This window comes from Sinocyclocheilus rhinocerous, unplaced genomic scaffold, assembly GCF_001515625.1.
Source record: "Sinocyclocheilus rhinocerous isolate Xijiao unplaced genomic scaffold, SAMN03320098_v1.1 scaffold304, whole genome shotgun sequence".
Classification (NCBI taxonomy): domain Eukaryota; kingdom Metazoa; phylum Chordata; class Actinopteri; order Cypriniformes; family Cyprinidae; genus Sinocyclocheilus; species Sinocyclocheilus rhinocerous.
The window spans coordinates 1,462,109-1,476,076 of NW_015659941.1; the positions used below are offsets into that span (position 1 = coordinate 1,462,109).

The 13,968-nt window shown below is 36.6% G+C and overlaps 1 protein-coding gene across 4 annotated transcripts; it reads left to right on the top strand.

Moving 5' to 3' along the window:
* The first annotated feature begins 1,947 nt into the window (after positions 1-1,947).
* LOC107724625 (BTB/POZ domain-containing protein 9-like) lies at positions 1,948-12,832 on the top strand. Of its 4 annotated transcripts, XM_016533618.1 has the most exons (12): positions 1,958-2,013; positions 2,126-2,183; positions 2,835-3,046; positions 4,711-5,074; positions 6,511-6,778; positions 7,738-7,960; positions 8,296-8,415; positions 9,567-9,676; positions 9,754-9,943; positions 10,615-10,722; positions 10,842-10,920; positions 12,321-12,832. In XM_016533618.1, the coding sequence occupies exons 3-12, from the start codon at positions 2,862-2,864 to the stop codon at positions 12,477-12,479; spliced, it is 1,806 nt and encodes a 601-aa protein (XP_016389104.1). In that variant the 5' UTR covers positions 1,958-2,013; positions 2,126-2,183; positions 2,835-2,861; the 3' UTR covers positions 12,480-12,832. The 4 variants fall into 4 exon arrangements, with proteins under 4 accessions (XP_016389106.1, XP_016389104.1, XP_016389107.1 ...); XM_016533620.1 differs by lacking the exon at positions 2,126-2,183 and having other exon boundaries at positions 1,948-2,013; XM_016533621.1 differs by lacking the exon at positions 2,126-2,183 and having other exon boundaries at positions 1,978-2,013; positions 2,843-3,046.
* Positions 12,833-13,968: the final 1,136 nt, after the last annotated feature.

The following is a 13,968-nucleotide window of genomic DNA, read 5'->3' on the forward strand; positions in this document are numbered from 1 at the left end:
CATTGACTGTTTGAAAAAGCCTGTAGTACATTTGTTTCAGGATACAATATTGGTATGTACCCTGTTAAAAAGACACTAAGATTTGTACGAGTTAAATTTAAAGGGTTAGTTCACCCAAAAATGAAAATTCTGTCATTAATCACTCACCCTTGTGTTGTTCCAAACCCGTAAGACCTTCGTTCATCTTCGGAACACAATTGAAGATATTTTTGATGAAATCTGAGGGCTCTCTGACCCTCCCATAGACAGCAAGGTAACTACCACGTTCAAGGTCCAGAAAAGTACCAAGATGATCCACAAAGTAGTCCTTCATCAAAAATATCTTCAATTGTGTTCCGAAGATGAACGAAGGTCTTACGGGTTTCGAACAACACGAGGGTGAGTAATTAATGACAGAATTTTCATTTTTGGGTGAACTAACCCTTCAAAGGAAATGCAGCTGCAAACATACTTTGCACGTTTGAACGTGTCTGAACACGTGGCTTACACTGAACCAGGTTTAAAAAGATTAAGTATTCAAACAGCTGACCCGCATTAAAATGTGTCTTCAAGCAGAGTTGGCTGTCAACAAAAGCTGAGAAACACTTATGCGTGGCTATAAAATGGGGTTGGTCAAAATGAAGAATCTTGCTGGGCAACAATCCAACCAGTTTTGTCACGATTTGTGCCATGGTAAGCAAGGCAGTTGGTAACATCAGCATTCAATCTCTTGAGAAGCTGTAAGAATGCATTTAGTTCATCTACAATAAAAATAATTTTAGTGTCTGTCTGCTAGAGCTGTTTCAGTCGTAAAGCACAGAAGAGAATTCAAATTTTTGAGCCTTCTACATTTTAATGCGAAAAGAAAAGAGTGAGCTGAAATTTAGCTTCTTAATATTGGTATGAGTTACCTTAATATTGTATCTTTGTTGAATGCATATTTTAACTTTCAATTATGTGAGCCCCTGTTGAAGACTCCTTGTTGTTTCTTTGTGAGCATAAGAGTACTTTAATTGTCCAATTATATTTCAGGTACTAATTCATCATGTTATTAATACATATAAAGCATTAGGCCTATATATTTTAGAGTACAAATTAGGGTTATTATACTTAACAAATTAAATACATACATAGTTGCCAATGTTGCCAAGATTTCTTGTTTTCATTTAGACTTGATGTAGGCCTAAAATAAAGCAATAAGCCCCAAGAAGCCGTGGTTTACAGTGAATTTATAACAGCAAAGGGGCGTTGTACAACCCCCTTAGCTGTTATAAATTCACTGTAAACCACGGCTTCGTGGGGCTTATTGCTTTTATAAAACAGTTATTCCATATACGTAGTAAGATTTCACAAAATAAAGCAGAGCAAATAAAGTGTAATGATATTAATAAAAACAGTATTCTTCCGCCAAACAATGTAGTTCCTCAGAAATGGTTGTGGTTCCAACAAAGTGGTTGCCGAGCACCACACAAATGTAAACAAAGGTGTATGTTTGTAGAGTAATTAATAAGTATCGCTTTTTATTTCTCCTCTTTCCTGCTACTTGTTTCACGTTTTGTTTTGTTTTTTTCCCCCATAGGTTTTTAAAATTCTAAAAGCTCTTTGTTCCAAAGATACTACAAGCTAGTCAGTCAGTACTTTGTCCGCCTCTGACATACACATATGTAGTTGTTTTTTGGTGTTTGGTTAGTGTTATGTTAGAATCATTATTATACTTTATTTATTTTGTTTTCATTTAAATAGTAAAGTAAAGTAATTTACAACAGCTTCGAACTTGGCTCGACCAATCAAAATCAAGGCCCGGAACTATCCGTTTTATAATTCTAAATACGAAAATACTAAATGCTAAAAAACTAAAATACTAAAATAATGGTACTAATACATCTAAAAGCTCCTGAAATCCAGGTCGATGAAGTAATCGTCTTCCTCAGCACTCAATCGCACCGGAGGCAGAATTACATTATTCCTCCTCCGTCCACTAGAGGCGCTGCAACATTAACACGTAACTTACGGAGGACACTTTAAAAACATCCGGTAGGTGTTTTTTGCAGTGGAACAGGTGGATTAGTAGCTCTTAACAAATGTGTTTTTAACATATTTTATTTAATGTTATATACATATTTGACACATATTCACTGTAATCAAGAGAGTTACCTTCTCGGTCGGCTTTAGCCGGAGACAGATTGAATCTGTATTAGTGTGGGGTAAGTGTTGTTGGCTTACAGCTGAAGAGTCAGACATATTCTCGTTATGAGTCAGTTTTCACGACGATAACATCACCTTTTTTTTCTAATATAACACTGCTTTATTTCATTGTTTTTAACAAAAATAGAGCATTACATGTGCTCTTATTATTACTGACACCGAATGATCAGTCATGGTGTTCGGATTTATGTGTATTTATTTAGTGTATAAACGTGTTAGTGTCAGGAGGACATATGATCATGTTTTGTTACTGAATGTTCCTAAGTTATATTACGTATCTATATTATGTTCAGTTCATTTATATATTCTTCTTATTGTAAACCGTGTGTCGCATCAGAATGTATATAAATTTGATACTTGATTTGAAATTTTGATAATTTAATTGCATTTGTGAAATTGTATTTACCATGATTGAGGGCTTCAAAATAAGACGAACCAATTAATATATATATTTTTTTAAATATATATTTATATTTATATTTTACAAAAGATGAACACTAGCAGTATGGAAAGTGACAGACAAAAGGGGGGAAAACTAATATACTAAAACATATGATAGGCAAACATAAATGTCGTGTCCAGTAGGAATACTCCTTTTCTTTGTACAGTGTTCATTGAAAATTGAAACGTTTTTGTTCTTTATGATTGAGGTGTGAAGGTGTTCTCCAGCAGTGATCATGAGTGACAATCATCCTCTGCGGCCGATGAGCTCCGCGTCTGAGATCGACCACCTCCATCTCCTGTCAGAGCAGCTCGGCGCTTTAGTTCCCGGTGAAGAGTACAGCGATGTCACCTTCGTGGTGGAGGAGAAGCGCTTTCCTGCACACAGAGTCATTCTAGCGGCCCGCTGCCAGTATTTCAGGTTATTATTTGAGAGATGTTGCATGTCTATTGGGGTGTTTTCTTGAGTCAAATCACTTATGATAGGAACAGAATCCATTTGGTACCATAATGAAGCTGGGTCATTCTATGAAATGGGCTACATGCCTTTTTCTTTTTTAATCTAAATTTTTTGAGTGATTTTAAACATTCAGAGAAATAATGTGACAAAAGTGATGCAGTAATTTGATAATAAATTGCATTGGGTCATCTGAAGCTAAACTTATAGATTTTGGTAACACTTTACCATAGACTGTAAAAAACATGGACGTAGTGTCCGTGACGTCACCCGTTGAATTCTGAAGAGCTTTTTTGAAGCCCAAAGTGGGCGGAGCCGGTCGTCGCCATCTTGGCAGCGCGTCACCGCGCGCCACTCCCGGATAATCGAAAATGGGCAAAGAGGCGGGACGTGGGTGGTGCTGAGGTGCTCAAAGTGTTCACTGCACAGACGAGAAGCCTTTTTAGGAGTCCAATTCTGTCGTTTCACGTTGAGCATCCACTGGTCTAGTCTGAGAGGGTCTGGATCACCTAGAGGAAAACTTTACACAGACAAATAGATAGTTACCTTTTTCACAGACTACTTTGCACAGTCCTCATTCTGTTCGGGACATTTTAAAACACTTAATTTGGCTTAATGCATTAAGACAGTGTTTTTCAAAGACCAAACTCAGAAAACATGTTATTAACAAATCATACTTATGTACAGACAAGCAGATGAGTCCACTAGTTTTCATTTTGGGGCGAACTAACCCTTTAATGCATTAAAACAGTGCTTGTCTGTACATAGTATGTTTTATTAATCATGTTCTCACTGCGTTTCGTCTTTTAAAAACAGTTTTAATCGGTTTTAATTCATTAAGCCACGTTAAGAGTTTTTCTTATAGCCTAACGGTTTTCTATGGGAGGAACCCAGACTTGGACGGTCTGTTAGTACAATTAACCGCTCAACAAGACATTTTATTTGATAATTTTAAAAAATAATCACGAAAATAACCCATAGACTGAATAAAACAAAGCAGAAACACGGCAGAGATGCCAAGTTCAGCGGCTGACAGAGAAGGCTTCATGAGAGAGAGCGGGAGGTTGCCGCTCGCACTTTACGAAGCAATTCCATTAAATTATTAACTAATAACTAACAATGACCAATACATTTTTTTTGCAGTATTTATTTATATTTGTTGAAGTTAATTTATATAAATATAACTGTTTATTGTTAGTTCATATTATTTCAGGTTCATTAAATAAAACATGTACAGCTTTTAATTATATTAATTTATTAATAAATGTTTAAATGAAATAAGTAGGATATGATTATCAATTCAGAAAGCTAACAGGGTTAATGTTTCAAGTTGTTAATCTTAGAAAGAGAATTTAATGCTGATATTTCTACAAAATACACGTTTTTGTTTTCTACACAAAATCACAAAAGAAAAATAAAACAAAAAAATGACAAGATCTTTGTTTGCATTATAAAAGTTTGCATCAGCTATTCTTTGTTTATCATTTAGTTTCACATATGATTGAGAGACACATTTTCAGTTCAATAACAGTGTCAGTGTTGCAAAGAGAGACCCGTTTTGTAGAATGTTAATTTCTTGTAAATAAAATAGGCTTTTTATTTCTTTGTCTTTCGTTTGGACTCCTCAGGGCTCTGTTGTATGGAGGGCTGAAAGAGTCCCGGGACCAGGCGGAGGTTCGGTTGGAGGAAACACGTGGCGAGGCTTTTTCCATGTTGTTGCGGTACCTGTACACGGGCCGAGCCACCCTGAGTGAAGCCAGAGAAGAGACTCTGTTAGATTTCCTGGGGCTGGCTCACCGCTACGACCTCCAGCCACTAGAGGGCTCCATATGCGAGTTCCTCCGCACTTTATTGAGCACGCGAAACGTCTGTCTGGTGTTTGATGTGGCTAGTCTGTACTGTCTGAATGGGCTGGCCGAGGCCTGCATTGCCTACATGGACCGTAACGCCACTGAAGTGTTGAAGTCAGACGGCTTTCTCACGCTTTCAAAGGTGAGTGATAGAAAATTTGACGGTAACACTTTATTTTAAGGTGTCCTTGTTACATATGTTACATGTACTTACTATTATAATAACAATGAATTATGCATAATTACGTGCTAGTAACTCTAAACCAAACCCTTTAAGAAAGCCAACTTACTGATTTACTATTTAAGCCACTTATTCTTCTGAGACTAAATATAAAATGTATTTCTTTCTAGAGTTTTCAAAATAAAACCACCAAACTCAGCTCAGAACTTCAGACTGGGCTGACTCGAGTTGCTATATCTTGCTTACTATTTTCGTTAAACGGACGATCAAAAATACGAAAAGATACATAGACTTTCATTGAGGGCGTCAAAACTTATACAATAAGACTTCTAGGCCCGGTTTCATAGACAGGGCTTAGCCTAAGCCAGGATTAGGCAATAGTTCAATTAGGACAATTAAGTAATTTTTATAAACATGCCTTATAAAAAAGCATTACTGGTGTGCATCTTAAGACAAAACAAAGGCACTGACATGTTTTAAGATCAGTCAGTGCAAGTTTCTTTGTTGAAACGGCTCAGATTTACATTTTAGTCAAGGACTAGTCTTAAGCCTTGTCTGTGAAACCGGGGGCTAGAGTGTTTAGGACAACATGTTAAAGCAGGCTAGCAATGTACTAAAACATGTTAGCAACATGCTAATCATGCTAACAACATGCTAATCATATTAGAAACATGCTATCAGCACATTGATCATGTTAAATTTGTTAATCATGCTAAAAACACGTTAGCAACATGCTAGCGATATGCTAATCGTTATAAAAACATGCCAGCAAATGCTAATCATGTTGAAACATGTTAGCGACATGCTAATCATGCTAGAACCATCTGGGCAAACATGCTAATCCATGTTAAACGTGTTAATCATGCTAAAAACACGTTAGCAACATGCTAGCGTAGCAACATACTAGCGATATGCTAATCGTTATAAAAACATGCCAGCAAATGCTAATCATGTTGAAACATGTTAGCGACATGCTAATCATGCTAGAACCATCTGGGCAAACATGCTAATCATGTTAAAAACTAGCCAGCAACATGCTAATCATGTTAACTACATGTTAACAGCATGTTAATAATGGTAACCACGTTAGCAACATGCTAATCATGCTTAGAACATGCTAAATCATGCTAGCAACATGCTATAACATGCCAACAATGTGCTAGCAAAACATGGTAATCATGCTAGAAACATGCTAACAACATGCTAATCACATTTAAGACATGTTAACAACATGCTAGCAACATCTATCTAATTTTTAAACTTCAAGCTTTTACAACTGCTTCAAATGTTCAGGATAGGCTTTCTCAAGCCAACTTCAAAGTTTGTCTTGATGAACTTTTTTTGTCTAGTTAAGATAAATACATAATATGTCTGTTTCCTCGTTTTCCTCTCTGCAGTTTGCCCTGTTGACCGTTGTGAGGAGAGATTCCTTTGCTGCAAGTGAGAGGGAGATATTTCAGGCCCTCTGTCGCTGGTGTCACCACAACGGCGACGGCCCAGAAGCGAAGGAAGTGATGTCAGCAGTGCGGCTACCCCTGATGACCCTCTCTGAAATGCTGAATGTGGTTCGTCCCTCGGGCCTCCTCAGCCCAGACGACCTGCTAGATGCCATACAGACCCGCTCGGAGAGCAGAGACATGGACCTTAACTACCGCGGCATGCTCAGTGCGTTTACTTCCCTCTGCTTATCAGTCTGTAGATACATGGGTCAAAAACCAGACATCCCAGTTTGGTGTCCGCATCAAATTAAATTCCAAAAGGGATTTTATATATATAGAAACCACATTAAATGCAAGTAAAGCGTCTGCTTTATTGTTTCAAATAATATTTGTGAAAATAAAATGTCAAAATATGGATGAAATAATGTTCTGTTTTTCCATAACAGACACATTTATGAAAAAATTAAACTATATGCTTAATCTGACCTGTGCTTATTAAAATATATGAAAAAAAGTGGCTATACAAAATTTTAGGTAGGACTTTATTTTAAGGACCAATTCTCACTGTTAACAAGCATGCATATTAGAAGCATATTGGCTGTTTATTTGTACTTATAAAGCACATATTAATGCTCTATTCTATATGACCATATTTTAGATCCATTAATCAACCCCATACCTAAACTTAAGAACTACCTTACTTAATATTAATAAGCAGCAAATTAGGAGTTTATTGAGGCAAACATCCTAGTTAATAGTGAGAATTGGACCTGTGTCGAGGGGGCTGCTCTGTGTCGAGTCTTTTAATGACATCTAATGATTCTGGTTCTAAATATGCTTGACAAGATTAAGATTTTTTGTTATATGAACTATTGTTACACGGAATGACATTTTAGTGGGTGCCTTCTGTAAATCATGATAAAAATGTATGATAGTCTTTTTTTTTCTTTTTTTTTTGCTCGGAAAAAATTAAATTAAACAGGACACATTCTAATGTATGGGAAAGAAACTAAATGTTGCGTGTTTTGATTTTTGAGGTGGCAAGCGCTCTGATAGAGCCAAACATGTTTGAGCTGAGTCAGATCCCGAGGCAGTAGAAATTGAAACTGCACGACCACACAATCATTACAAGAGTCTGTTTCGGTGTGATAAAATGTTTCCACTGCTGTGCTCTGTGTGTTGTAGTCCCAGAGGAGAACATTGCCACTATGAAACACGGTGCTGTGGTGGTGAAGGGTGAGATGAAGTCTGCGCTGCTGGATGGAGACACGCAGAACTATGATCTAGACCACGGCTTCTCAAGACACCCCATAGAAGAAGAGGGACGAGCCTCTGGCATCCAGGTCCGCTTGGGTCAACCCTCCATCATCAACCACCTACGTCTGCTGCTGTGGGACAAGGACAGCAGGTAATGCAACATTAATGGGTTAGTTCACTCATAAAAACGATAGTTTTGTCAACATTTATTCACCCTCGTGTCATTCTAAACCCCAAAAGAGATTCTTCTTGCTTCTGTTTTTCATATAATGAAAGGGAATGAGAATAGATGCTGATGAGCTCCAGAAAGGCCAAAAACCATACCATAAAAGTAGCTATATGAGATATGATGGCTTTGGATACAAGACACAAGAACTAATGTTAAACTTAGCGCAACGTCTTCTTGTGGCTCATTTTAAATATATACGATATCCTTACTAAACTTTTTGTTACATGTTTGTTATATGTGGTCTTTCTTATCTGTAGGTCATACTCGTACTATATCGAAGTGTCTATGGATGAGCTGGACTGGGTGCGTGTGGTGGATCACTCCAAGTTTCTCTGCCGCTCCTGGCAGCATCTTTATTTTCCAGCACGAGTCTGCAGGTAGAACCTGTTAGAACCTGATTTTTCTATGTACACTAGTGTGTATAATATAAAAGTAGTCGTGCCTGCATTTAAGAGGTGTTTTAATAGATCTAATATAAATGATGCACAGAAATGTCAAATTCCACTAAATACGTTAATGTTCAAAGGTTTGGGGTCTGTAGGATTTTTTGTATGTTGAAAAAAGTCTCTAATGCTCCCAAATGCTGCATTTATGTGATCAAATATACAGTAAAACAGTAATATTGTGAAATATTATTTCAATACACTATACCAATTGCAATGTATTTTAAAATGTAATTTATTCTTGTGATGCAAAGCTGAATTTTCAGCATCATTACTCCAGTCTTCAGTGTCACATGATCCTTCAGAAATAATTCTAATATGCTGATTTGCTGCACAAGGAACATTTCTAATTATTATCAATGTTGAACAGTTGTATTGCTTATTATTTTTGTGGAAACTGTGATAGATTTTTTTTTTTACGGATTCTTTGATAAATAGAAAGTTCAAAGCAACAGCATTTATTTGAAATATAAATCTTTTGTAACACTTTAAAAGCCTTTGCTCTCACTTTTGTTGAATTGAATATACATCCTTACTGAATAAAAGTACACACACAAATATTCTAAAAAAAATCTTACTGACCCCAAAGCTTTGAAAGGTAGATTAGTTATTACCAATATATTTTAGAATGATTTGTTTATATAATACTTACATGCTGAACAAACCATGTACATGATGTACAATTTATTATTTATATTAAAGGGGTCATATGATGCTGCTAAAAAGAACATTATTTTGTGTATTTGGTGTAATGAAATGTGTAACATTTTTGTTGTAAGTCAATCAAATAAAAATGATTGTTACAAAATATTGTATGTACATTTCTTATTTTCATAAAATCTGCTAAGGTGTGATGTTGGATTTTCTAAAAAGCAAATAGAGGAAGTTTCAGTGGTCAAACCCAAAGTTTGGTATCTCTGAAAAGTTTAGGATGTCCCAGGTGGCATGTATGGCCTCAAAGAAATGTACTTCAAACAAGTATCCACTGAAGAGAACAGAAATTGATTACTGTGTTGTAAGATGTTATATTGCTAACTGAAGTCTGTGTTTGTGAACATATCTGTTTTGCTTTTTTGTGAATGCAGGTTTATTCGTGTTGTGGGGACACATAACACTGTCAACAAAGTGTTTCACTTGGTGGCTCTGGAGTGCATGTACACACAGCGACCTTTCACGTTGGAGAAAGGCATACTGGGTAATGTAGTTCTTCTAATTTCAGGAAGTTACACATATTAGCTTGGCTTCTGAAACTCATCCCATGTCTCCCTGCAGTTCCCACAGAGAACGTCGCGACTGTGCAGGCTTGTGCGAGTGTGACAGAGGGTGTGAGTCGCTGCAGAAATGCCCTGCTGAACGGGGACACCAGCCACTATGACTGGGACTCAGGATACACTTGCCACCAGCTGGGCTCTGGAGCCATCGTTATCCAGCTCGCTCAGCCATACATGCTGGGCTCAATGCGGTACGAGAGCTCATGTTTAGGGTTCAGTAGAAGTTAAAGGTTATACTTCTGTCTCATGTTGATTCCGTATGAATTGCTTATGTGGAACTTATAAAATAATGTTTAGATGATGATAAATTAAATTCACAGACTCTGTCCAGCTCAAAACGTTACTTAAAAGTATCATAAAAGTAGACCATGCGACTTACATGAACAATAGGGCATGAAACAAACTGAAATTGAATCAGTTGTTTGCAAAAACCTGCTCTGTCACACATCTCAAATCTAATAACAGTGGATACAAAAGCACTTAAAGTGGAAGTAAATGGAAGAAAACAGGGCGAGGTAATAAACCACACTGTTTCAGAAGTGTAGCCAAAAACATAGCCACAAGACATGGTAACACGAGACTAGAGACTAAAATGACAGTCCTACTGCTAAAACATCTAGAAAAGTAAGCAAAAGTAAAAAAAAAAAATCTTTAAAATCAACTAAAATTAAACTTTAAATCAAAATCAAACCTGTACAACAGTTTCTACACATCCTGATTTTGGTACAAAGGAATGGTTTTGTGTTATACCCATGTTTCAGAACCCAAAACATTCCTTCAAGTTGGATTTACCCTCAATATGCCTTTCAATCATTGAAGTCTCAGTCTTTGGTTAAAACGTACTGACTCTGTGTGTTTATAGGTTGCTGCTATGGGACTGTGATGAGAGGAGCTATAGTTATTACGTGGAGTTGTCCACAAACCAGCAACATTGGGTGAGAGTTGTAGACCGCACTAAGGTGTCGTGCAGGTCAGTAAATGGTGTCTTTCTTTATTATCTCATTATTTGCTTGCATTATAATTTTTATGTCTTATCTCCCCAGTGTTTACATATAATTGTAAGTTGGTTCTTACATGTAATTCTTACAGGTCGTGGCAGACTCTGACGTTTGACAGACAGCCTGCATCCTTTATTCGTATTGTAGGAACTCACAACACAGCTAATGAGGTGAGTGATCTCTTTGAACACTCTCACATGATGTCCTGTGACTCTATCCAGCTTCACGTTAAAGGAGAAGTTCACCCAAAAATGAAAACTAACTGAAAATGTACCCTCATGCCATGCAAAATGTAAATGAGGTTGTTTTTTCATGGGAAAAGATTTGGAGAAATATAGCGTTCCATCACTTGCTCACCAATAGATCCTCTGCAGTGAATGGGTGCCGTCAGAATGAGAGTCCACACAGCTGATAAAAATGTCACAATAATCCACAAGTAACCCACATGACTGTAGTCCATAAATTAACGTCTTGTGAAGGGAAAAGCTGCATGTTTGTAAAAATCAAATATATCCTTAAAGTGTTTTGAACCCGTTATCCTCTTACATCAAAATCCACCGACATATTTGTTTAGATTTTTTTCTGACCGTTTTCGCGTGTAAACGGTGCTTGATCTGTGCATATTTCTCTCCTGATTCAGACGTGAGAACTTTTTAACTAGTGAAAGCAATATTAACAGTTTAGAGTAAAAAGCTTTTATTGATATGTTTCTTAAAAACACACAGCTTTTCACTTCACAAGACGTTAATGGATGGACTGGAGTGGTGTGTATTACTTGTGGATTATAGTGTTTTTATCAGCTTAAACTCTCATTCTGACGGCACCCATTCACTGAAGAGGTGAGCAAGTGATATAATGTTTCGCCAAATCTGTTCGGATGCAGAAACAATCTTATCTGCATCTTGGATGACCTGAGGGTTAGTGAATTTTCAGCAAATTTTCATTTTTGTGTGAACTATTCCTATAATGTTGCCTTCATCAAATTATATTGAGAAACATGAATTCAGTCACATTGCAGATCAAATTACCAGTGTTGGGGGTAGCGCATTACAAATAACGCAAGTTACGTAATCAGATTACTTTTTTCAAGTAACTAGTAAAGTAACGCATTACTTTTTAATTTAGAAAAAAATATCTGAGTTACTTTTTCAAATAAGTAATGCTAGTTACTTTGTTTCCCATGTCTTGACTGACAGCTCTCGTGTTGCCATGTTGAGAGAAATCGGGAGTAAGTGCAGAGGCGTTGTGTGCGCTGTGATTTTACTGTAGTTCTAGACTAAATATGAACATCTCATTTCACTTCTGTTGTGAAAAGGGCTTTTACATTTGAAAAAGAACTTTTTTATATTAAAAACAAACAAGCAAGCCCTGCCCAGATTTAAAAAGTAACTGCCTAAGTACCGTAATTAGTTACTTTTTTAGGGAGTAATGCAATATTGTAATGCATTACTTTTAAAAGTAACTTTCCCCAACACTGCAAATTACACATGCAGTATTTGTCAAAATAATCACATTTTTTGATGAAACTCTGCAGCCCTAATGCAGTTTTTCCTCATGCTGTCTCCACTAGGTTTTCCACTGCGTTCACTTTGAGTGTCCCGCACAGGCGGATATGGTTGTTAAAGAAGGAAGTCCTGGACCAGATCAGCCCAAACCAGAATGCAGCTCCCAGAACTCAGATTCATTGAGCCTGATGTCCCAAAAACCCTCCACATCTCCACACACATAAGCTATGGATGATTTCTCCATGCTGCTCACTTGCATTAAGTATGACAAGACACACTTGAGATGCTCAGCTTTAAAGGATATTCTCAAGGTGCTGCTAAAGAAAGAACTCTTTATATTTATGAGAAAATACTTGAGCTGAATGTTACACGATGGTGAATATAATAATGACTGTCACATGCACTTGTTTTATTATGTTCAGATAACTATAAAAATCATAATAATAAAAGTATTACAGACCTAATGTTTTTGCGATACGGTCTCAATTATTACACATCTAACCATTGTTTAATATAGAAAAGTGCACAACAATCCTGATTAAAATTTAAATCACCATGAACTGCATAGGCACAAATATATGCAAAATTATTAACAGTATTGGTAGGTGGAATAGGAAAATTGACATCCTTCTAGCTTAACAACAGAGCACAACAGCAGATGTGTGATTTTCTGATTTATGTTTTTTTTTTTTTTATTGTTTAGTTTCTAAACGTCTCTTGAATTTTGATGGTTTAATGCTGCCAATAATTTTAACACAAAACATATTGTGGTTGACGAGAATCTGTATTTAATGTAGTCTAGGATGCATTTACTTTTACTTTTGAACAGTTTTGTTCATTATTTTTTTATGGCATCAAACCAACTTCTGCCAAATGACTGAAAAATGTAGAGTTTGATTGGACGTACAGTCTTTGACGTCAACAACAAAATATATTAGTGTTTTCTCTTCCCTTTTTTTTTTAAGTTGCTAAGTCTTTTTTCATTTTGCTATCATCACTAATATAAAAAGCAATATTATGTCAGTGCATTTTATTATTTGCATTTAGCATTGTTTTGTTTTTTATTCCTTGCTCTCTCTGAACCACATAAAAACAGACTTGGGTTGGAACCCACCAAATAAGAATCACTGGTTCTGTTCAGGATGCTCACAAATGAATATCATACGAGTTTTGTTATAATGCTATCTAGAATTGGGGCTGATTTATTGTCAGGTGATGGTGAGAAACACAGAGACAATGAAACCGATCGAGACTCTTTAGTCAAATCATATATTAACATGCCTCCCTCTCTGAGGACATCTAATAAATACTGAGTTTCAATCAGACACGGAAGGGTGAGTGACACCATAATGCCACCTTCATTAAGCAACCAGGAACAGACGCACCCTATCAAACTTCCTCGTCGCAATCAAGAGACTTCCCCAAGGGCTGGAGAAAGATGCAGACAGACAGACATGCAGGGAGTGTGAGGTTGAGTGGGACCCGCTTGCATTACAAATGATATGCTAAGTTTCTTAGGCCACTAAATTATCAACTGGATCAAACCTTTCAAAAACCTGTTGTACACAGTCTTCCACTTGCATTCTGTTATATGTTATTTCAATACCTTTTAACAAGTAAAAGGCCTTTTAGTAGAATTGTAAAAAAACGTCCAACCTCTGGTTGTGATGCATGTGTCGGCTGTGAAACCTTTAATGATTTTAATAGTTAATA